We start from the raw sequence: 18571 nt of genomic DNA, 5'->3' as shown, positions 1-18571 counted from the left end.
CGTGACGCCTGTGTCTGTCCTTGTGACCAGGCCCCTGGAGCCCACTGGGGAAGAGGGTGACTTTCCTCCAATCTCAGGGAGGTGGCTGCTGCTTCAGTGACACCTTCATGCACACGTTACTATGGAAACCAGAGTGCCGTGCTTGCCTGTGTGTGAGCGTAGGTCGGGCGAGCAGCCCTTCCTTCCGAGGAGCACTGAGAAGGGCTGTCACCCCCATCCGGTCACTTCCACGTGCGGCACGCTCCTAGACAGACCCAGGCAGACACCACACACTGGGCATGGGCCCTGGGACCCTGGGCTTAGACCTGTCCCTGCCCTCCAGGGAGTCCTGTGCTATTGGGGGTGACTGCTAGGGAGACAGAGGATGGACGGAGCGATGGACCAAGGGGACTGGAAGGGGGAGAAGAGAAGCAGGTCCCGGAGTGGACTGCACTCCCGACCCACCTCAGCCGCTATTCGCCCGTTTCACAAATGAGAACAATGAGGCTCTAGAAATAGGCGGTTCGCACAAGGGGCTGCAGTGGGGTCAAATAAGGCCAGGGAAGCAGCTGGCAGGCCGTACAGAGGTTTTTTATGTTTTGTCTTTGAAAGAATTCAGGGGCGTGCACCCCAGCTTGCTGCTGGCTGCGTGGCACCCCGTCGTTATCTCCAGGCAGGTTCATACCTGAGTTGCCACCTGGACTCTCATGGCTCTTACTGTGCCACCCAGATCTGTAGTCTCCGGTAGAGGTTGGAACCCAGGTCACGGGACCTGCCACTCCCCACCTTGCGCTCCTCACCACAGGTGCTGTCTCTGTCTCTGCCTCTGTCTCTCTCTCTCTCTAACAGCAAGTGTGGAATGTGTCCCTGCTTATCAGAGCCCCCTAGTGAAGCTCCCTCTTCACAGAATTGTGTATGTTTAAAAAATAATAACTCATGCCGCCATCTCAGGCCACAGGGATGCAGGTGGCAGGGAGTGCTCAGCCCCACTCACCTGCGTGTCTGCAAGCCCGGCTGAGCCACACTGGGCTTCTGCACCCCCTGCCCTCTGCCACTGTGCCCACTGGCTCCCTGACCCCTCTGCTTCCCCAGGGTCCAGCACTTGCATTTGAAGAACCTGGTTCCCTTCCCATTGAACTGATGGGTTCATTGGTTGATTGGAAGGTAAGCAGAGCTGGCTCCCAGCCAGATCTGAGTTTCCCTTCTCCACTTCTAGCCCTTCGTTCCTGGGCTCTTGTCCCATTGCTGGGAATGATGTTCAACATTCATTCCACAAAAACTCTCTGGCTGTATGTCAGGCCCTGGCCAGGCTGTGGGGATGGGTGGTCCCTGCCCCCAAGGCCCTGACAATTTATATGGGAAGACACATGCATAAATGGTGACGATATGATATTCAAGGCGCTGGGGTGACTTCAGTCAGGGACTGTGGGAGCTCAGACTGGGGTCAGGGCAGGCTTCCTGGAAGAGGGGTTGTTCGAGCAGGCCTTGAAGGATGAGCAGTGGTCACCCAGGCAGACAGCAGATGGGCAGGTGGACCAATGAGATGGAAAGATCCTGACTCCAACTAGCTTCAGCCAAAAAAAAGGAATGTACTGGCTCATGCTCTGGGGATCCAGAGCTAGCTCTGCCTCCAGGTCCATGGGACCCCAGGCCTCTGATGCTGACAGAAGGAGCTGGCCTCTCCCTTGCACTGGTTGTCTCCACTCTTCAAGTTCTTGCTTCAGACCTGTGAATAGCCTGCCTTTACCCTTGGCCTCACGAAGGCCTACAATGCCTGCAGGACTGGCCCTTCCCTGTGGGGGCCCCGGCAACTCCAGGGCTCCATGCCCACGGCTCCAAGCTCAGCACAGGGAGAGGGTCTCCCTTCCCAAAAGCCCAACCAAGATGCTGGAATCCCGTCTATTGGACGGGGCGGCCTGCAAGTCCTTCTGGGAACCATTGGTGGGGATGGCAGAGAGGGAGTGTGCCCACCTCTGGGGCCAGAGATGGGGTCAGCCCCTGGACCATGTGGCCTGCATGGTGGGAGGAGTTGAGGGGAAGGCATTCTTTAAAGAAAATCAGGCACTGTTAGCCAGAAAGTGAGAGGGAGGCAGAACCTGGGACAGAACGCGTAGAACCCCTGAGAATTGCACATGGTGAAGATGCTGCCAGGTGTGGAGGGATCCCTAGAGGCAAGGCCAGCAGGTCCTCAAATGCCAGACAGAGGCACGAGTGGCGCGTCATCCTGTGGCACTCCCCATGCCCGGACATCCGAGCACCTGCAGAGCGGGGACCCCAGGCCCTGGTGGACCTACTGGGGGCAAACCTCCATGGGGAGGCTGCCCAGGGGCTCCCCAAGGCCTGCTGGGCACCAGCATCCAGGGCTCAGGGTTGCAATGCCGGCTCCTGTGCCCCAGCCTCCTCCTCCACTCCGTTTCACATCCAGAACAGCTTTCAGGGAAATAGAGGAAGGGGCTGCCACCCTGGACCCTCGCTGTGTTCCTCAACTGCGCCATGTGGCCTGTGGGACGGATGGCGCCCACCACCAGGCCGCTGGGAGGATGGAAGGAATGGCGGCGGCCACCCTGGGGAAGCAGCACCCACCTCTCCCAGCTGAGTGAGGCTGAGTGATGCCCTGTCCCCACCCCTCCCCTGCCCCCAGGGACGGAGGCCTTGCTCAGTATATATGGGTTCATTAATAGCTTGATTAATCACATCTTATATTTTCTGGTGCTTTTAAAAATAAAACATTTGAAAGCACTTTCACACCCACCTTGGGCCTCAGAGTTCTGGGCGAGTCTTATCTCCCAGACTGCAGGTGAGGAAAGGGGCTCAGCCTCCAAGAGCAGCACGTGCCAGCGGGTGGCTGGGGGCAGCCTGGAGCCAGAGGCTTCCCCCTGCCCACCACTCCGCCTGTGGGCTGCTCTGCCCTCTCTCTGAGTCTCTCCACAGACCAGAAGTGAAGGGGCCACCCTGGGCAGATCTCAAATTCTAGAGGGAAAAAGCAGTGGTCATTCAGTCACTCAACAAACATTCCATCAGCATCCTGGTGAGACCCGCGCTCCTGCCCCCAGGGAGTTTATGGTCTAACAAGGGAAGCGGCATACAAACTCACCCTGGTCCTGAAGTGGCATTAACTCAGATGGAGGCTCAGGGGATGGAGTGGGTGCTTGGGTGAGTGACAAAGAGTGTGGATCCAGAAAGGCCTCCAGGAGGAGGCAACAACTTTGCTGACATTTCCCTGGTGGATTAGGTGGAGCAGGTCCACCACAGTCCACGCCACTGGATGCCCACAGCAGCCTCCCCACCTTCCCTCTGCCCAGTGCCACCCCTCCCCTCCCAATCCTCACGCAGGGAGAGCGCACCACGCCCCTGCGCACGACCCCCAAAGGCTTCCCGTGGCCCTGGCAATGAAATCCCAACTCCTGACTCGACCCTAAAGGCCCCTGGGGTCCAGCCCCTGCTTTCTCTCTGACCGAACGCGTCTCGCCCTCACTCCCTCTGCCCAGGCCACACTGGCCTCCCCGCTGTCCTCAAACAAGCCCAGCTGCCTCCTGCCTCAGGGCCTCCCCTGTTCCCTTTTCCAAGCACATTCTGCAGCCTGGCCTTGGCGTTCAGGGCGCTCCTCAGATGGCACCTGCCTGAGCCCCGCTCCCTCGAGAGCCCTCTCACCCGCCCCTTTCTGAAAGTCCGCCCCTTCTACCTTCTCTGCTGCACTTGGGTTTTGTTTTGCTTTGTCCCCAACTCGAAAGCAAGCTTCAGAGGGCGGGGCTGTGTTGTCTTGCTTGCGCTGGGTCCCGGCGCCGGAACAGTCCCTGGCACGCAGCAGGCACTCAATAAGTATTTGTGAATGAGTATGTTTCAGGTCATGGGAGAAGGTGGCATCCGTCCCAGGCTCAGTTCAGTCCAAGGCTCCTTGCCCAGGGGTCTCTTGCCTCCCATTGCCACCGGCCCTGGGGCCTCATCTGCTTCCCCTCCTTTCTGTAGCTGCCACCCCAGTTGGCCCCCAGCCTCCCTACACACACACACACACACGCACACACACACACATGCGCACACACACACACCTTGCCCCTCCTCCTTGCTATTCCTGAGAAAATGTGGGGTGTGGGGGTTGCCCGGTTTGCTGCTCCCACCCTTGCCGAGCAGGGGCACCAGCTCCAGCTGACGTGGACAGCCAGTTCCCTCCTGAGAGAGAGCGGGCCCCTGGGGCTCACTGCAAATGGGGTTCCCACTTCAGGGCTTGAGCCATCCACCCAGCCCCGTCTGACCAAGTCCTATAGTTCCTGGTGACCAAGCGCCCGTCAGGAATCTGCTAGTCAGTGAATGAGGTCTTCTAACTTAATTCCAAGCAGGCAGCCGGGCCAGGTCACGTCCTGTGCCAGTGGGAAAGCTTTGACATGGCGGAAGGAGCCTCTGGGAAACTAGGGGTGAGTGGGGTTTGGGAAGTGGCAGGGCCCGTGAAGCTGGTGGGCCCGTACCTGCCTGCTCTCCTGCAGGCCCACGAGCCACTGCAACCAAGGCGTGTCTGCCCTGGCAGTGTTCTCGCGTGCCCGTCCCTCAGTGGCCCCAGAGGCAGCAGCGGTAGGCACCCCACCCTGAGGCCCCAGTTGCTAACGCCCGCATTAAGCAGCCTCGTGCTGCATGGCACGGACCCGAGGATGCACAGTCTGGGGGTGGGGACAAAGCCTCCTGCCTGCTTCTCCTGTGACAGCAGCTCCAGCACCAGTGAGGACGGGCCCTAGATGCAGGGAGGGTGAGACGGCATGTGTGGTTTCCCAGGAGAGTTGAGGTAGGGGAACCCTCTTTCCAGAGGGGGTGACATTGGAGGTGAGCCCTGGAGAGAAGGTAGGAAAGCACTAGCCAAAGAGGAAGGAAAGGAGTTTCAGGCAGAGACCTGGAGGTGGGAAGCTCCTGCCTCGGAGGGATCCATGGGTGTCTCTGCAGAAAAGGGCTGGAGCACTGACTGGGGCCAGAACGTGAGGCTCAGTGATGTCAGTCAAAGGCACTTGGCCCCATTCTGAAACACCCGTGGGAGCCAGATGAACAATGGAAATGGGAGAAACAGATCCAGGGAGTGGTGGGACTACAGCAAACTAGCCAGCTCTCAGGCCCTGTTGAAAGGATCCTAGGTCCTTGGGACTGAGCATGCACTGCCTGGCATTGTCTTTGATGGAAAGGGAAATTTCCTTACATGGAAAGGGAAAGGAAGCTCACGCTAGTAGCCTGGGCTGTGCAGTGGGGGAGGCCAGAGGCTTGGCTGTGCCTTCATTCAGGTGAGAGCCCTGACTGGGACACCGAGGGGGGACAGACAGATCTCAGGTACTGATGGCAAGGATAGAAGTCACACAGTGAGCTCGGGGGCCAGAGGCAGGGAAAGCCAGCCGTGACTGCCCAGGAAGATTCCTGTAGCCCCCAGAGGACATCCAGTAGCACCCGAATTTACCCCACCCATGCCCTTGCTAGAGGGCATAGCCGCTAGAATGTCCTTGCTAGAGGGCATAGCTGCAGCCTGGAGGGTGCCCCCGGGGTCCACCGGATAAATGGCCCCCGGGGCCAGCGTGGCGTGACAGAGGCCCTGGAGAAGTGAGCTATGCCCCTTATTGGTCACAGTACATTTATTTTTCATTAGCAGTTAAATGCAGACATGAGGGATTGTGCTGGGTTCACCGGGCGGCTGACGCGAGCAGTGCTTGGCGTACTGATCGATAGGCAGGCTGGAGGGCCGCGCACCCCCTCCCTGCCCCCACACACCCAACCAGGGACCCCTGCCCACCCAGCTCCCCCGCCAAGAGGCAGGCACAGGCCAGCGCGTTGTCTACCTGTTAAGGGACATGGCACAGGCAAGCCCGGAACCTGCCACTGGGGGGTCTTGGTGACACCTGCCTGCTCCCCAACACCTGCAGGGCTTGCTCTGGCATCCAGCTTGGCCTGTCCTCTGCACGGCCTAGGGTCCTCCCAAATGCCACGGCTTGCCTGGGTGCATGTCTCGAGCGGCGCTTGGGCCAGCAGCACCCATCCCACACCCCCACTACAGGGTTCACACTCCCCAGCCTCCCAAGACCACCTCCTTCCATTCATTCTCCAGACGGTGGGAGGACCCTGTGGGAGCCCAACTCAGCCCTGCTCTCCCTGAGCCCACCCCTGGGTCCCACCCCTGCGTCAGGGCTGGCCGGTGGCTGCCAAGTGACCATGGCGAGCACACAGGTGACTGTACACTTGATGAGCCCAGTGTCTGAGCTGGAGGCTGTGGGGTAAGGGACCCCCCTCGGGCCTCAGGTTCCCCGTCTGTAAGGTGTCTAGGTCCCACCCCCCAGCATCGCCTGCATTCCGCCACTTCCCAGGCCTATGACAGACCCCAGCAGAGGTGGTTCAGGGCGGGGTGGGTCTGGGCCTGATGACCTTCATTTTCACGAAATGTGAACTGCAAGTGTGACCCCGCTTGTGAATGAGGGCTTGGTGTCCATAACAGAGCTGCGGAACATGCGGGGGGCGGTTGCCAGTGGGAGGGCACACAAGGGAAAAAGCCAAGCTGGGGAGAGGCGGGAGTCTGGCAGGTGGGCAGGAGGCAGGCAGGGAGGCCAGAGGGTGAGAGGAGGGGCAGGCGCCCAGGGAGGGCCGGTGACCCAGCGGCTGACAAACTGTCCGCAGGGTTGTGTCCCAAATGCCCTCCATACCCATCTGCCCCGAGCTCACAAAGACACAGCTGTTGCGCCCCTCAGCTCAGCCAGCCTCCCTCTGCCATCCCTAAGGCACCTGCCAGCTCTGTGCCTCAGTTTCCTTATTAGCTGTCACCCCCTATGAGATTGCTGTGAGGATGACCCTAGCTGAGGGGGTGCAGCCCTTTGCTGTGGAACACATAGAACCATGGGGGTATGGACAGCAGCCCCCGATCCCTGAGCACTGTGCTGAGTGCCTCACGCCTGTTTCATTTCATCCTCACAACAACCTTAAGAATTGGGCATCATGCCCCATTTTGCAGATGAGGAAACAGGTTCAGGATGGGGTGGACCTGCCTGAAGTTGCAGAGGCCCCTGAACCCTCGGTCCGAGCCCGCTGTCCAGGGCGCCTGCAGGAGCCGGTGCACACACCTTCCCCCGTGAAACCAGGGTCCTGGTGAAGGGCGGACTCCCACCGTGGGGAGAGGGTCCCTGTGCAAGCAGGAGCGAGAGGGGCAGTGGGCCAGGTGTATGTGCCCCTTGGTGGGTAGGGTGGGCCCAGGCCTCCCAGTCTGAAGCCCTCGGTGGGTTTTGGACCACCCATGGGGAGGGTGGAGGAGCCCAGAGGCCAAAAATGTGAGGGGCCTGCGGACTTCCGCACAGGCAGCTGTCATCTCCATTTCACAGACAGCAAGCCGCTCGCTCCTCAAGGTCACCACTAAGAGGAGCAGAATAGATGGTCTGGAAACCCAGGGTTTCCCTCTATGCGCAGGGACTGCAATTGTGAGTGCGCATTGGTCGGGGGGATCACTGCAGCCCCAGGGGAGGCCAGGCTGGCTGAGGGCCTGTTCAAACGGCAGCTGGGGGGTGTGGGAGCTGAGGGTGACCCCCACCTCATCCTCTTAGGGGACCTGCTGGTTGGGCAGGGATCAGACTACTCTGGGGGTTTTACCTCTGCCAGCGCCTCAGAGCCAATTACCTGTGTAATTAGCAACAAATGACTTGTGGGATGGTTGTGGTTTTCAGTTAAAATTAGAAGGAAACCCATATATTCAGGTCTCCTTGAAGGAGGTGGCCTAGGTACCTCAGATTCCCAGACAGACTCCCAGCTCTCGCCTTGCCCGTGCCCCCCCCCACACACGTTATTTCTGAGCACCTACTATGTGCAGGGCCAGGGATGGGGCCAACCAGGAAGCAGGGCCCCAGAGGCGGCCACTGGCCAGGGCTGCTCCCTCCCTCACCCCAGGCAGCTCACCTGCCTGGCCAGGGACCTTCCCACTTTGGCCAGCCTTGCCCTGGACCTCCCGGGCAGGGACCTGCCTGGCCAGATCCCTGGACTTCTAGGAAGGCAGTCGCCAGGCCACCTCCGTGCTGGGACTCTACCCGGGTCTCACTTCACCTCACCGCGGTCTTAAGGATGGCATGGGCTGCTCCTTCCCCGCTTTTACAGAGGAGGACATGGAGGCCCGGGCGGGGGATGGTCATTGGCCTGAGATTGCCCAGCTGGGACATGGCAGAGCCTGGACTCACTCTCCTCCCATCTGCCCCAACCCACAGTGGGATCGTTTGCTGAGCCACTGCCTCTGCCCTGCCCAGCCTGGCCCCTGGCTCACCTTCCCCCTCTGCCCTGCCACAGGTGCCCAGCAGAGTGCCACCGTGGCCAACCCAGTGCCTGGTGCCAACCCGGACCTGCTTCCCCACTTCCTGGTGGAGCCCGAGGACGTGTACATCGTCAAGAACAAGCCAGTGCTGCTGGTGTGCAAGGCTGTGCCCACCACGCAGATCTTCTTCAAGTGCAATGGGGAGTGGGTGCGCCAGGTGGACCACGTGATCGAGCGCAGCACGGATGGGAGCAGCGGTGAGCAGCACCGGGGGCCGGGCAGGGCCAATCCAGGGGAGGCGAGTCTCTGCCAGTCCAGAGGAGCCTGCAGCTGCCCCCAGGATTCCCCACCTGGGACCCCGGAGGCCTTCCCCAGAGGCCACACCCCTCAGCGGTTTGGGGAGAAGGAGGGGGCGAGAGTGGGTCCCTGATGACCAAGGAGCTCCCAGACCTCACCTTCAGTGATTGTTTTCTTTGTGCGTCGATTCATTCGATCAGTCAGGCATTCACTCACACCTGTGAGCACCCACTTCCGTGCTGGGGACAGCCCGCCACCCTCGGAACCCAAGCCCCCACAGAGAGGCAGACAGCGGAGTGACCTCTCAGCAAGAGGAGAGGCCTCTCAAGGGAGGTGATGTGTACACTGAGAGAGGCATAAGAACTGGTTAGGGAGTGAAGAAGGGGGAAGTGCATCCCAGGCAGGGGACACAGCCCAGGAAAGCCTGGAGGCAGACGCCGGCGTGCTGGTAGGGTCAGCAGTGAGGGTGAGGGTGTGCAGGGGACCAAACTGATGCCACTGTCTTAGGGGATCTCAAGCTGCAGAGTGACATGGCCAGAGCTATATGTGATTCAGGGGCCAGGGTGGGGGCTGATGGAAGCGGCAGGCCTGGAGACACTGAGCAGAGGGAGCCAGCCAGACTCAGCTGGGGGCACAGGGAGAGGGGTTCTAGAGGCAGCGAGCAGACCCAGGAAGCACCTCTTCCATGAGACACCACATTCCCCACCCCTAGCCCTGGCCTTAAGTGGCACTGGGGACGTGGGCAGACAGCCCTTGTCTGGGTTCCACAACTCCCCCAGAAAGGACTGGCAGAGAGAGAGGCAGGAGTGAACAACAGCCTCTCCTCCTCCCCCTCCTCCCCCTTTTCCCCCTCCCTCCCCTCCTCCCCCTCTCCTCCTCCTTCTCTACCCCCTTCTCCCCTCCTTCCCCTCCTCCTCCTCCTCCTCACTCATTAGAGCCTGTTTCAGTTTCGTCTCCCTTGGTGCTTTGTGGAGCACCCCACGCATAATGACACCTCAGGGGTAGTCCTGAGCCCCCTCCCACCAAGGCCTCAGCCATCCTGAGACACACAGCACACATACCCTGTTGAGGCACAGCCCGTGTGGGACACACAGGCCATTGCCGTGAGGCTCAAGCCACAGTGCAGCTGGGACAAGTAGGTGTCACCCAGGACTCACACTGATGCCAAGGGCAGGCCGGGGACCTTGGGCCTAGAGAGGTGGCCCAGGAAGGAGTCCCAGAGGAGGAGGAACATCCAAGCTCAGGTCTCAAAACCACCTGGAAAGGGCATCTCCCAGGCCCATAGAATGGAAGGTACAGAGGCTCAGAACAGCCTCAGGTGGCTCGGGTATGGAGCGAGAGTGAACCCCAGGGCAGGCAGCAGTGGTCGGGAGACTGCGCTAAGGGGCCCCTGGAGGTTGAGACACCAGAGTGGGCTGCGGTCAGACTTGCACTGGGCACAGGGAGACCGGAGGAGGGCAAGGCCCCAGCCAGGGAGAACGGTTTGGAAGCTCTGGCAGTGATCTGAGGTGAGTTGAAGAGCTCTGGATTGAGGCAGCGCCATTTAGCCCCAGAACCAGCTTGTCATTTTATGGTTGAGACTGAGGCCTTGGTTCTTACTCATCCAGAGCCCTGCTGGGGCCCCAACCAGGCCTTCTCGTCTGCAGCAGTCACACCGCACCCCTCCATGAGGGTCAGCAGGGGCTGCCTCCCCGCCCCAAAGTGTCGTCTCAGCACCCTGGCCTGACTGCAGCTTCTCACCTGTGGTCTGAGAACAACTTCTCAGCAGGTGTTCGCTGAGCACCTGCTCTGTGCCACGCCTTGGGTTGGGTACAAGGAGTTACACTCTCAGGGCAGTGATCCAGCTCCACCTCCTACCCTCAGAGGGAGATGGAGAGGGTTGGCAGCCAATGTAGCCCAACAGAACTCTAAGCACCAGCACCTCCCAGGACCAGAGCCTCTCCCGGCCCCAGCCGAGGTGCCAGAGGCCTCCCTGCCCAGCAGCAGGGCCCACCTTGTCTTGGTGGGAGGGTCTGCAGGAGAACCGCAGGCAAGTCCCTCCCCTCCCTGGGCTCAGTTTCTTCATCTGTAAAATGGGGGTGAGGAGATCCCCCCATCCTGCCCCTTGCAGATTGGTCGGGGAAAGCTGTGAGATCTCACATGCCCAGTCAGGACCCAGCACGGGGCCTTTCCTTTCTCCCTACCCCACACCCGGGGCCCAGCGTCCCTTCAGCATAAGTTCCTACTGCTGTGGCAGTTCCCCCAGGGAAGGCACAGCCAGAGAGCTGCTCTCCTGCAGCCTGGAAGCTCCAGTCCAGCCCCCTGCTGCTCCCAGCACCCCCTTCCCCCACACACCCCTCTGTCTGAAACACCCCTGCCATTATGAGGGCTCAGATCCGTGGATTGGCAGGAACCCAGGCCCTTGCCTGAATGAGCAGTCGCGGGCCCAGGCCAGCACACACACCTTGAGCCCCTGGCCCACACTCCCCAGCAGGCTCCTGTGACCCTGTTCTCTTCCTGCCGGGCAGAGAGGCAGAGCTTGGGACACGTCCCACCCGTAACCGCTAGGGTCCTCTTCTGCCCCGAGCATCCGACTCCAGCCTCCCGTGGCCGGAACATCTGAATGTTCATGGATCTCATCGATTTCTCAACCCAAAGCCACCAAGTGCTTTGAGGTGAAGAAAAAGGCTTTCCTTACCCACAGACAGATACCATGGCAGTGGCGCCACACGGCCAAAGACCAAAGACCCCAAACCAGAAACGTTCTGTGGTCAGACAGGTAGGGCAGGGTCGGAGGCCCACCCAGCTCTGCAGCCCACTCATTTGCGTGTGGGGCTGGGGGTGGCCGGATGGACACCCAGGAGAGCACCTACTTCCCTCTCGTTTGCCCTCATTCCTCAGCCAGAAGGCCAGGGGGCAGGGACCAAGGCCTGAAGTGCTGGAACCCAAACCTGCTGACACTAAAAAAAGCCTGAAATTTGCAAAACCAAGCACTGGAGTCCAGTCTGGGAGTATAATTTATTTTGTGTTAAACAAACTGATTGGTTATTAGATTGTTTAGAAGCAGATCGCTGAGAAGGTGAGAACCGAAGTGCCAGCTTGGCCTCAGAACCCCAGCTAGCAACCCTGGGCAGCCCAGGTTCACACACACACCTGCCCAGGCCCACTGGCCCGGGGTCCCTCCCCAAGGCTGGCACCTGCTCGCACTTACTGGGCAGGTACAGACACAGCTGTGCCCAGACACTGCTCCCAGGAACCAGGCTGCCTGATGATCCACAAGAGGGGAGCGCACAGCCCTCACATCAAAGATGGGGTAGGGCCGGGTCTGCAGCCCCCGCCTCAGGCACTGCCCTCCAGGAGCTTGTGGGGCTGAAGGGCACCCCTCACCAAGGCACTGCCTGGAGCTGGCACATTGAGGACACACTTGGCCCTCACTCATGCAAGTGAGAGGGAGGAGAGGAGGTGACAGGACAGAAGGGGAGGGAAGACAAAGGGAGAGGAAAAGGGAGGGCTTACATTTAGTGCTGTTCTCCCAAGCTGAGCCGCCTGGGCCATGGGTGAGGCTCCTGAAGGAGGGCCGGGCTCCCCACAGCACCATGGGGGATGGAGGAACCATTAATAGACCTGTCCACCCAAGGGAGAAAAAGTACACAGTTCAGAATGTTCTGGAAGTCTCCCACCCCTAACCCCCAAGGCAGAGAGGAGGAAGGGAGTAGAGGGCCCCTCCCCAGATCTCCTTATCAGATGCCCTAAGTCATCTTGAAAGATAGCTAGTGCCCAAGGCCCCTCTCCTACACGAGGACCCTGTGAGCCACCCCCTTGTTCTCAGCCTGCCCACCCCACTCCCTGAGAGTGTCCACATTGGGTGTCTTAGAGAACGGGGCAGGTGGTGCCCAGAACGGAGGGAAGCGGCCCAGCTACCATGATCTCACCAGAGGTGACAGCCCTGCCATCTCCTACGACAGCTGGCCAGCAACAGGGACAAAGAGACAGAAAAATCTGGACACCCAGTGTGAGAGCCCAGAGGCTTGTGAGGAGGGGTCTGGGAAGCAGTGTCAGAGAAAGTCATGTTAGAGAAATTAAGAGGGAAACAGCCTCCTAGCCTGCAGGCTCAGCTGGGCGGCCTGCTCTTCCCGCAATGCAGCCCTAATTGAATTTCGCTGTTAACAATGGAAACACATTGGCTGCCGGCCTCTCTCTCCCTTTCTGATAAGCCAATGACCCGAGGGAAATTGGGGTCAGGAGGAGGAGAAATTGGAAACAAACAGTCTTTTCTCACTGCTGGGGATGCTGGTTTGGGCTACAGACGGGGCAGGAGGAGGGTTGCTGCCCCCGCTCCTGAGTTGTCAGAGGGTCCTGAGCCTGCCTCGGGCCAGGTATGGCAGAAGGCGGGGGGCTGAGTCCAGCCTGGAGCCGAGTCCCCCCAGCTCACCCTAGTTAGGCAGAGCGGGTCCTGGACCGCCAGCTCCCCCTCTGCTGGCTGCCCTCTCACCCTCTTCCAAAGTTTCTCCCTAGTGCATAGGCACCCCAGCTTACCCTTCAGATGCAGACAGTCCCGGGTCCCCATGGCAAGTCACTTCCCTCTGTGCTTCTGTCCAAGGGAGTGGATTAAGACAACATCCCCATCCCGGCACGTGGGAAACCCTAAGTCCCAGGGCGCTAGCATCATACTACATAATCACTGCAATTATATTGTTAATGACTGTTATTATATTATCACATGTCAGGATCTATCTGCTAGCCCCTGAGGGAGGGGGCCAGATCCTTCCTCACCTCTTTTACCCACAGAGGTGCAGAGCTCAGCCTGTCTGCCCCACCCCTTCTGCCTGGAGTCTTTGGAGGCCAGACCCTCTGGCCCAGAGCTCTACGGCAGCCCCTTTACGGACATTTCTGTAAGTGACTCCGGGGAGTCAGGCCTCAGGTAACAAAGTATAATGAATGGACGGCCTGCCCGGCCTTCAGGAGATAGAAATCAAGCGGCCCTTGGGCCCCCTGGAGTTTCCTCCGGGCTGGGCGTTGCCTTCAAAGTCCACTCCCTTGCCAGTCAGCGAGAGTGGCTGAGGGTGGCGCAGGGACCCACACACAGAGGTTCAGGGTGGCCCTGGGGCTCTGACTACCTGCCTCTCCCGCCCCCAGGGCTGCCCACCATGGAGGTCCGCATTAATGTCTCAAGGCAGCAGGTGGAGAAGGTGTTCGGGCTGGAGGAATACTGGTGCCAGTGTGTGGCATGGAGCTCCTCGGGCACCACCAAGAGTCAGAAGGCCTACATCCGCATAGCCTGTGAGTCTAGGGCTGGGCCCTGGGGGAGGGCACGTGGCGGGAGGGTGTCACCAGGAGAGGGGACAGTAGGCTTCCTGGAAGAGGGGGTCCAGTCAGAAAACCTCACAGCCCTGCCTGGATGAATGGAGAAAGTGCCTGTGGACACGGCCCAGCCACCCCATGTCCCCCTGGGCACCTGGCACTTCCTCTGCCATGCGCCATGGCCCCTGCAGGACAAGGGACACAGCCAGCCAGGCTGAGCCTGTGCGAGGCCCTCAGGCAGAAGGACACTCTCATTCCTCTTCTAGATTTGCGCAAGAACTTCGAGCAGGAGCCGCTGGCCAAGGAGGTGTCCCTGGAGCAGGGCATCGTGCTGCCCTGCCGTCCGCCGGAGGGCATCCCTCCAGCCGAGGTGAGGGCTCCTCTAGTGCCCACTTCTAGACCTGGGCTCCTGCCTGGTCACCCTGGCAGGGGCCACTCTGGGCAGGGCCAGCATGGGCTGGCAGTACATGGCAGGGCTCCCTCCCCTAGGTGGAGTGGCTCCGGAACGAGGACCTGGTGGACCCATCCCTGGACCCCAATGTATACATCACACGGGAGCACAGCCTGGTGGTGCGACAGGCCCGCCTTGCTGACACGGCCAACTACACCTGCGTGGCCAAGAACATCGTGGCACGTCGCCGCAGCGCCTCTGCTGCTGTCATCGTCTACGGTGGGCCCCGGGGCTCCCTGGTCACAGGGAGAGGCACTGCGGTGCCCCTGGGCAGTGACATGTGGCTGGTGGGGTGAAGAGAGGCCATGAGGCCAAGGCCAGGCAGACCAGACCGTGCCTGACTAGGCAGGATTAGCAAAGGGCTCGCTGTGACTGCTGGGGGCCCAGGGGCAGGTCTGGGCAAAGGAGTGGGACAGACCGGAGGTCCTCTGTGGGCAGCGGGCATTGTGCAGAAGGAGAGGAGGGACAGGAGGGACAGAATGGGAACCTAGGAAAGGTGACAGGCTGTCCCCACTCCTGAGTCTCCAGGGCAGGAATCAGAAGCCACACAGTCCAGGCACCCCCAGGAGCCAGCAGAGGGAGGGTGCGGGAGTCATCCCAGGAGAGGCTGGGGTCTGGGCTGCAGGAGTGTGTGAGCCGCGGTTCAGCCTGGCTACCCCGAGTGACCCCTGGGAGAAGGGAAGACTGTGGCGTGCGTGCTGCAGGGCCCGGGGGCCAGCAGGCACGAGCGTGGCCTCCCCCAGGCCTTCTTTCCCAGCTCAGCCACAGCCCACCCGTGTCCAGCTCACAGCCCCTCTGCCCTCACGCCCCGTCCCCTGGGCCAGTGTATCTGAGGACGCCCCCGCTCCCTGACCCCAGTCCTTCTCTGTCCGGCCAGTGAACGGTGGGTGGTCGACGTGGACCGAGTGGTCCGTCTGCAGCGCCAGCTGTGGGCGCGGCTGGCAGAAACGGAGCCGGAGCTGCACCAACCCGGCGCCTCTCAACGGGGGCGCTTTCTGTGAGGGGCAGAATGTCCAGAAAACAGCCTGCGCCACCCTGTGCCCAGGTACCAGCGGCCGCCGCCTCCCGCATCGTTCCTCACCACGCCATCTCCGTGCCCTGGCTCCATCGCGCCCACCAGCCTGCCCCCCCATGGCTCCATCCCACCCGCCACGCAGGGCCAGGCTCAGTCTGAGGCGGGGATCGGGGTGCGGTGTATGGTTGGAGTCAGGGCTCGATCTGTCCAGTGTCAGGGCTCAACATAGGGTGTAAGTCACAGGGTGTGAGGTACAGTTTGACAGGGTCTAGGGCTCAGCCCAGGGCTGCAGAGTCCACTTGTCCCTGGGTTCAGAAGGGTCAACGTGTGACGAGAGAGCCCCGGGGCCAGGACAGCCTCCCTGGTGTGGAGAGAGCCAAGCAGCCCCTGGCGTCATCCGCGCCTCCCTGTCATTAGCATGCGTCATCAAGGCCAGCTGGACACTAGAGGGCGTGCATCGTGGGCCTGGCCTTGGCTTTGCACCCAAATCCAGGCTGCCTTGCACTGCCTGGCCTGGATGCCCAGAGGGGCCACACTGGCAGACTGCCGGGGCGGGCTCCCAGGCTGACCGCACCGTCTCCTCTCTGCTTGTTTGTCTCTCGTCTAGTGGATGGCAGCTGGAGCCCGTGGAGCAAGTGGTCGGCCTGTGGGCTGGACTGCACCCACTGGCGGAGCCGTGAGTGCTCTGACCCAGCACCCCGCAACGGAGGGGAGGAGTGCCAGGGCGCTGACCTGGACACCCGCAACTGTACCAGTGACCTCTGTGTACACAGTGAGTGCTCTCTGCCCTGGGGCCCTCTTCTGTTTGCCTGGATTGGCCCTGCCCAGCCCTGGGGAGGTGGGGGCTGAGGGAGCTATTCTCCTGCCAAAGGCTGTAGCCTCTCCAGGCTCAGGACCCACGGAGATCCCCCTCATCCTCAGCATACCTGCACATGGGCCCAGGGACGCCCCGCCACCTCCCATGCCTCCTGAGACATGTACAGATTTGAACCTTGATTCATGCACACCCATTGCCCACCCTCGCCCAAACACCACAGCTTCACATCTGCCCACCCTCGCCCAACACCACAGCTTCCCATCTGCCCACGCTCGCCCAACACCACAGCTTCACATCTGCCTCGTCCCCCAAGTACACATACAGGTCCTGTGGGGATGCCGGGCTTGTGAGGGCTGTTAATTACAAGGCCATAACTAACAATTAAAGATCTCTGTTGGATTTTTTTTCCTCTAGAACATACCCTCCCCCATTCTTTCAATTAAAAACCTCATTATCTGTGTCAATTCCTTTCTGATGGACATTTCTTCCATTTATGCAAAACCCTTCTAAAATCAATATAGCTTCCTCCAAGCAGTCAATCATCCCCTCCCCAGACCTGCCCCAGGCCTTAGGGAGGCAGATGGAGAGAAGGGCCCCCAAACCCCTGCTCCTAGTCTAGGCACTGACCTGGAACCATGCAGGAGGCAGACCCCCTGCTCTGGGGATCCCAGGAGTTCACCCCCAGCCCAAGCTGCCCTTGTCCCAGAAGAGCAGGCAGCAGGTTCAACCTAGCAGCCAGGCACCAGGTCATCCGCCCTGGGGAAGTAGCTCTTCCCCTCCTCCATCCAGGCAGCAGACTCAGCCGGGATCTCAAGCCCATGAGGAATGTGATTTGCTCAGAGTCACACAGCACAGTAATGGCAAATACAGGGCTGGGATGCACATGCACGGACTCCATGCCCCCTGCCACGAGCGTCTGCTCCCTAGCTAGTGCAGATGCCCCGGGGTGCAGAGCTCATCCTCCTGGGGTGCAGACCACTGACGTCTCCTTCCCAGACGCCTACACCCCTGCCCCCACCAAGGCCGTGCTGTCTCCCGCAGCTGCTTCTGGCCCTGAGGACGTGGCCCTCTATGTGGGCCTCATCGCCGTGGCTGTCTGCCTGGTCCTGCTGCTGCTTGTCCTCATCCTCGTTTATTGCCGGAAGAAGGAGGGGCTGGACTCGGATGTGGCTGACTCGTCCATTCTCACCTCAGGCTTCCAGCCCGTCAGCATCAAGCCCAGCAAAGCAGGTGAGGGGCCCCGTGCCCCCAGAACTCCTGCCCTAGCTCCCACGCCAAGAGCTGCTGGGGCAGGGATGCCCTAGGTGCCACTGCCTGAGTCTGTCTTCATCCTGCAGACAACCCCCATCTGCTCACCATCCAGCCGGACCTCAGCACCACCACCACCACCTACCAGGGCAGTCTCTGTCCCCGGCAGGACGGGCCCAGCCCCAAGTTCCAGCTCACCAATGGGCACCTGCTCAGCCCCCTGGGTGGTGGCCGCCACACACTGCACCACAGCTCTCCCACCTCTGAGGCCGAGGAGTTCGTCTCCCGCCTCTCCACCCAGAACTACTTCCGCTCCCTGCCCCGAGGCACCAGCAACATGACCTATGGGACCTTCAACTTCCTCGGGGGCCGGCTGATGATCCCTAATACAGGTAGGAAGGACCCCAGGGGGCTCTGAGAGCTCCACTTCCCTCCTCCGTCTCCACTTCCCTCCTGGAGGAGGACGGGACAGCTAGATGTTCCTCTCGTGCCCCTCAGTGTCCCGTGACAGATCAGCAAGGAAAAGGGGTGGAGTTTTGGGGAGAACCCAGTCTTGGCTGGCACCGAGGCCATGGCCAGAGCTGTCTTCCTCTTGTTGCCTGTGGGCACAATTGTCCATTCATTTACACAGCCAAGCAGCCTACTTGTGCCAGTCTCCATGTGGGGCCCTGGGCCCAGAGGTAGGGCAAGCCCCGGCCCTAAGGAGCTTGCAACTGAGCAGGGAGACAACCAAGGGCAAACAGATCAGCACAGGCCTGGGCAGAGGCCATCCTGGAGTCCCCACTGCATCCTGGCTTCCACCCACCCCAGCACAGAAACCCTCTGACGAGCTCTTTCCATGGCTGCCTTGCAAGAAGTGGCTGCAGCCTCTGACATGGCTGGCCACTGCCACCTGAAATTCTCAAGTCCCTCAGCTTAGATGACCCCATGTGCTCCTGGTTTGCTTGCCCTCTCCAGCTGCCTGTTCCATAAATGTAGGTGTGCCTCCGAGCTCCCTCCCGGCGCCCTTCTCCCGGAGCGGCCTCGCCCACTCCATGACTTTAATCGCCGTGTCTGTGCAGATAACTCCCACTCCCCCATCCTTAGCCCGCAGTTCTCCCGGGCGACAGAACTGTACACCCAGCTGCCTCCTGGCCAGCTCCATCTGGATGTCTCACAGCACCTCAGACTCCTGGTGCCTAAAACAGAACCGTCTCCCACCCTCCCCCAGAGCCTCCCCGTTCCTGGCTTCCCCCAGTTCACGGA

The 18571-nt window shown here is 60.7% G+C and overlaps 1 protein-coding gene across 3 annotated transcripts in view; it reads left to right on the top strand.

Moving 5' to 3' along the window:
- Positions 1–18571, top strand: part of UNC5A (unc-5 netrin receptor A) — a 66957-nt gene that overhangs the window by 42880 nt on the left and 5506 nt on the right. For 2 of the 3 annotated variants that reach the window (XM_032158743.2, XM_058440183.1), the window contains exons 2-9: positions 8254–8475; positions 13631–13774; positions 14062–14165; positions 14285–14465; positions 15124–15291; positions 15869–16033; positions 17120–17308; positions 17416–17718. In XM_032158743.2, the coding sequence (XP_032014634.1) occupies positions 8254–8475; positions 13631–13774; positions 14062–14165; positions 14285–14465; positions 15124–15291; positions 15869–16033; positions 17120–17308; positions 17416–17718 (1476 nt within the window). The remainder of the gene's footprint in view (positions 1–8253; positions 8476–13630; positions 13775–14061; positions 14166–14284; positions 14466–15123; positions 15292–15868; positions 16034–17119; positions 17309–17415; positions 17719–18571) is intronic. The other variant, XM_032158744.2, reaches the window with a different exon arrangement.

Source organism: Hylobates moloch, unplaced genomic scaffold, assembly GCF_009828535.3.
Source record: "Hylobates moloch isolate HMO894 unplaced genomic scaffold, HMol_V3 SCAFFOLD_6, whole genome shotgun sequence".
NCBI lineage: Eukaryota > Metazoa > Chordata > Mammalia > Primates > Hylobatidae > Hylobates > Hylobates moloch.
This window is presented reverse-complemented; position numbering and strand designations above follow the sequence as displayed.